Source organism: Octopus sinensis, linkage group LG1 (assembly GCF_006345805.1).
Source record: "Octopus sinensis linkage group LG1, ASM634580v1, whole genome shotgun sequence".
NCBI lineage: Eukaryota > Metazoa > Mollusca > Cephalopoda > Octopoda > Octopodidae > Octopus > Octopus sinensis.
The window spans coordinates 107802100-107807862 of NC_042997.1; the positions used below are offsets into that span (position 1 = coordinate 107802100).

Sequence of the window (5763 nt, forward strand, 5' to 3'; positions counted from 1 at the left end):
CCATATTTATTCATAACTAAAGCGCAACTAAAAAACAAGCCCGAGTAACGCCGGGCTATGCTGCTAGTATATATATATATATCTGGATACAGTCACTAAGTGGACACAAGCGGGCAAGAATCTGGGTCCAAGGTTCAATCGTGACATGGTTTGTTGTCGCTCTCTTAATCTCTTAATCTGATTAGCGAGAATTGATTTAAACCCCGAAATGTAAGCTAAGGAAACGCTTTTCCTTTGGTACAGTTGTGATCTGAGTGTTGAGTTGTAGATGTAATAAGACTTGGGATATTTGAGTGTTAAATCTTGGAATATCTAAATGTTGTGGCCATAGATACTGAGTAAAGCCTAAGACTCCGAGTAAGGCCATTGGTACTGAGTAAGGCCTTAAACCTCGGGTAAGATCCTAGTCGTTGAGTGAAGCCATTGGTATGCAGTACCAATGACTGACCGAAGGCCGTTGGTATTATTAAAGACTACAGACACCGACTAAGGCCATTGACGCCGAGCAAGGCCTTAGGCTAAATAAGGCCATTGGCACCAAGTATTATTTATCAATTTTTCGAAACTTAATTCTAATAACTTGATGGTCAATCTCATACCATAGTTAGCTGAACTCAGGAATTGGGGGTCTAATGATTAAAGATAGAACACAGTCAATTGTTGCGATGGAAAACTTTTAATCTACTATTGAGACTAGAGACAATAGTCAAGTTTCCACTAATCCCCCTCTGTACATTTCCATATCTACAGCCAAAGCAAGACGCCTTCTTTACTTTCCATGCCAGTATTTATACACGAAAGACAAAAAGGAAGTCTTTAATCAACGTCAGAAATAAAGACAAACGACTGATGTAGTTTGTTGTTTTATTATACAAAGCAGTTTCTCTTTTGTTTTCTCTTCCTTATAATTCATTCATCAATGATTAACTTTAAGAAAGTTATTGGGCTTTAAGATCTCACTTATTCCAAATTATAATTCAACGAGTATTACAACTGTTAGTTTCTATCAAATATTTCCCTCGGAATTCACTTTTATTCTGTCATTGGTTTTTATGTAGGAATTTAGAATAGAAATCCAGTATTCAAAAATCCGCCAGACGTTCTGTAAAAACAAATTAGAGAATAAATACAGACAAAACATTAGCAACTATCCAAGAGAAAAATAAAGAAGAATGTCATTTATCTTCAACCATTAAACACATAAGGAAAACAATGTCCAGTTCTATATTTAAGAGATGAGGACAAATATCCGTCAAATGTAAATAATGTAAAGCAATGTCTTCTAATTGTAGTTTGCTTGTTTTCTAAAGTTAGAAATTCTTGAAAAGAGACAAAATCTTGGCGATATTTCTACGAACAAGAGATTATTCGCCAAAGCAAAATTCTCTTTAATCAGGGATGACACCAAGATATTCAACACCATCGTGAAGTCCTACAATACGCGCTGTCTCTCAGCGCTATTATATGTAATCCCTTTTCTCAGCACTACGATGGGTGCTCCCTATTCTCAACCCTGCAATGTGCGTCCCTTCAACCACCATCCCACTTTATACCATCATAACAATGCATTCTCCACCACCACCACCACCACCACCACCACACCACACCACCACCACCACCACCACCACCAAATTATAATTAAATTGCCAACAAGAAATCTATAGCTTTTACGGCCCCTTATGTCATAGGAAAACTTAAAATGTTTCATGAAAATCATGTGACAGGTCATAAGACCGCACGACTTTCCTGTCTACTTCCACCTATCCACTGTTGCTTTCTATTTTTCCCTGTTCTTGAATTGACCTCCTTTTCTCGCTTTATTGTTTTTATGTTTTTAGTTGGATAAAGAAGTTTTGTCTCTGTTGTTAAGTGTTTGCTTGATGTCACCAACTTTCGGGGCCTCAGGCAATCGTCTGCTTTGCCTGCAGCTTAGCCCCGTCTCCTCGACACTTCAATCATCTCCAATGTTATCCTGACAACAGCGCAACTCGCTTATGCAGACGACAGTTGAAGGAATTACGACATCTGGAGTGTCAAAGATAAAGGAGTAGCAAAATTTCTTACGGTATTTACAGGTTAAGTTGTTTTTGTCTAGCTCCAGGTTAACCCTGATGAGGTAGACCTCCATTCCAGCCATGATCATCCTGTCTTTTTTCTGATGTGAAGGGGACACAGGACCGTATTATTCAATGTTTTTTCTTCTTCTTAGGTAGCGGTGTAAGTGTGTGTGTGTGTGTTAGTTAGTTAGTTAGTTAGTTAGTTAATTTGGCTCAAAAGCAAATAGCAAGGCCATGTAGGGGGACATGGAGTTAAGTACAGGGTGGTGTTCATGTAAAGAGTTCAGGCCACTTGAGGTCCAGGAAGGCTTTGAACAAAGCGGTCGTCGGCATCTTCACCATCTCGTCTGGCAGCTTGTTCCACGGATCCGCAACCCGGACGGAGAAAGCTCCTCTCCTTCGATTGAGATGAAATCGTCGCAGGTAGAGCTTTTCGGAATGACCCCGCAGCCGACGCTCCGGAGCAGGAGTGAAGAACAGCTCTTTCGAGAGGTTACACTTCCCGCTTATGATGTTGTGGGCGAGAATGAGATCACCACGGCGGCGGCGTTTTTCAAGAGAACAAAGGTCGAGCGTCCTCAGCCTTTCTTCGTGTGTGTGTGTGTGTGTGTGTGTGTGTGTGTGTGTGTGTGTGTGTGTGTGTGTGTGTGTGTGGTGTGTGTGTGTGTGTGTGTGTGTGTGTATGTGTCAGAGTGATCTGAGGTATCTTTGTCTTCTGTTTCTAGTATATTGTGTGATCACATAGAAGATCGTTACTATAAAATTTTCCCGATTATAAACTGTCACATCCTATATTTCTCTCCCTTCCATTAGAACTGATCGATTCGACAACGAAATCTGAGATGTTTAATTGACCAAGTTTATTACAGATATTGTGATACCAACCATAGATCAATACCGAAGTTTATTGAATTATAATTTTGATGTTTTCCGGAAAGCCATGAACGCCACAACTTCGGATCCTTAACGATTACTGAATTTGATTTCTGGGGAATTGCTGTTTCAACTTCAGTTGGTAGGTTGTCAGTCTACCAATGGTATGATTTGCTCAGCAAGACCAGAAGGAGGAGGAGAGGGGCTGTGCTAATGTTTAAAATACACTTTTGAAAATTTAGTGAAACCATTTTAAATATATCTTCTTTTTACCATTATACATCTACCTAGATGTTAAAAACATTACGTTCAACTTCTCAACAGTGCTTTCAACGCAGCCTCGTACACCGCAAGTTGCATTCTTCACACGTTGTTATACGATTCTGTTTTTATTACTATTTTCGTATGAAATAAGTTATTTACTTACTCTCTAGGCACTCCGCGGAGGAATTGGTATTTTCTTGTATTTCCAAATTGTGTATTTTTTCTTTTTAGACGTCGTGCCACCTGTGGTAAAAGAAACATTTCCAATAAGATGAAGAAACGATAGAAACGTAATTATTTTCACATTCATTCTGTTTCTCACATCACCTCATCAACCCGAAAAATATAAATATTATTGTCATCATATTACAACAGAAATATGACAGAAATCTCCTGCTTTTCGCAGTTTTATTTCAAACATGTGTGCTGGTTTTCGTAGTGGGCGGGAAGTTCTCTGTGAACCATTTCTAAAATCAGCCTCCAATGACTGACTGCAGCTATTTAATTTCACTTACTACGCTAATAGTCTTTAAAAAAGACCCACACGATGTCCAATTCTATTTAGTCTTCACCAAGAGTGCACGTTCTGATGTAATCATTCATTATTTTAGGCGGAGCACGTGAGCGATACGCGTGCTAATAAATTTTTCGTAGAGAATTCTAGTTTCGACTCGTGACGAAAGTTGATATTTTACAAGTCTGTTAGCAACGCCCCACAGAAAGTTACGATCAATTCACTGTCTTAAAAATCTAGATGCTGTGCCAAATGGTAACAAAACTAGGGTGGTGAAATATTCAGAGTCGATCCCGAAAGGATGAAAGGTAAAATTAATCTGTGCGGAAGTTGAACTCAGAACGGAAAGAGTCCGACGCGTCAACGACTCTGCCAAGTCATTGTCTTAAAAATTAATGATTTCAAATTTTGGCACAAGGCCAGAAACTTCGGGGGAGGGTTGTAAGTTGATTACATTGACACTCTTGTTCAACTGGTACATGTTTTATCGATCTCAAAAGGATGGAAGGCTAAGTCGACTTCGGCGGAATTTAAATTCAGAATGTAAAGACGAACGAAGTACCGTGAAGCATTTTCTCCGGCGTGCTAACGATTCAGGCAGCTCACTGCCTTAACAACAACAACAACAACAACAACAACAACAACAACAACAACAACAACAACAACAACAACAACAACAACAGCAGCAGCAGCAGCAGCAGCAGCAGCAGCAGCAGCAGCAGCAGCAGCAGCAGCAGCAGCAGCAGCAGCAGCAACAACAACAACAACAACAACAACAACAACAACAACAACAACAACAACAACAACAACAACAACAACAACAGCAACAATAACAAGAATAATTGCAAAATCTTATGGGATACAATGATCCAGTGCGATCACCCAACCAGACATCGGAAACGGGACATTGTTGTGGTGAATAAAACAGAAAGAACATGCGTGATAATCGACATGGCATGTCTCGGTGACAACAGAATCAATGTCAAAGAAGAAGAAAAAATAAACTATGACGATTTAAAGTGGGAAATACGAAGGTTGTGGTCAATGAAGAGAGTAGACTGATGTCAAAAGTAGTAATTGGTGCACTTGGAAGTATCAGCACTCAACTACCATCATGGCTGAAAAAGATCGTTGCAAGTGTGAAGGTAGAACACTGACAAAAATCAGCATTGCTTGGAACTTCAAGAATTCTTCACGGGGTTCTTGAAGCATGACCAGTAAAACAAGTGTCACCTTAGTCTGCTGGCTGTGGACAGCTGACACTTTCCATAATACCCAGCAAAATAAGTTGTGAGTTTTTAACACATAATAATAATAATAATTTCACATTTTTCCACAAGGGCAGCCATTTTAGGGGAGGGGATAAGTCGATTAAATCGACCCTAGTGTTTCACTGGTACTTTATTAATCGACCCCAAAAGGATGAAAGGCAAAGTAGGTCTCGGCAGAATTTGAACTCAGAACGTAGCGATGGACGAAATACCGCTAAGCATTACGTCCAGCGTGCTAACGATTCTGCCACCTCACCGCCTTAATAATAATAATAATAATAATAATAATACTAATAACAACAACAACAACAACAACAATAATAATAATAATAATAATAATAATAATAATAATAATAATAATAATACTAATAACAACAACAACAACAACAACAACAATAATAATATAATAATAATAATAATAATAATAATAATAATAATAATATAATAATAATAAATAATTTGGAGCATGAGAACAGTAAAGGTCGTGCCTATAATAATTGACCAAGATATAGCCAAATGGCTGAAGGAGATTAAAATAGAATGCCCGATAGAACTCCTATAGAAAGTTTGCCTCTTAGGGACTGCAAGGATTACCAGGAGGGTTCTAAGCACTGGAAAGACAGCTGAAAACTTGTGGATGCCTAAGGTTACTGGTAGATACCCCTTACCCACATAAATCCTACCAGGAATAAGACCGAACCTGAGCTTTATTTCAATATAATTATTGTTGTTGTTATTATTGCTATTATTATTATTATTATTATTATTATTATTATTATTATTA

The 5763-nt window shown here is 38.5% G+C and overlaps 1 protein-coding gene across 1 annotated transcript in view; it reads right to left on the reverse strand.

Annotated features, from left to right (window-relative positions):
- Positions 1 to 850: 850 nt before the first annotated feature.
- LOC115218890 (sodium-dependent multivitamin transporter) overlaps positions 851 to 5763 on the reverse strand; it is a 108693-nt gene continuing 103780 nt past the window's right edge. Inside the window, exons 13-14 of the mRNA XM_029788889.2 lie at positions 3358 to 3437; positions 851 to 1102 (exon numbers count right to left, since the gene is read on the reverse strand). Coding sequence (XP_029644749.1) covers positions 3361 to 3437 — 77 coding nt within the window. The 3' untranslated portion in view covers positions 851 to 1102; positions 3358 to 3360. The remainder of the gene's footprint in view (positions 1103 to 3357; positions 3438 to 5763) is intronic.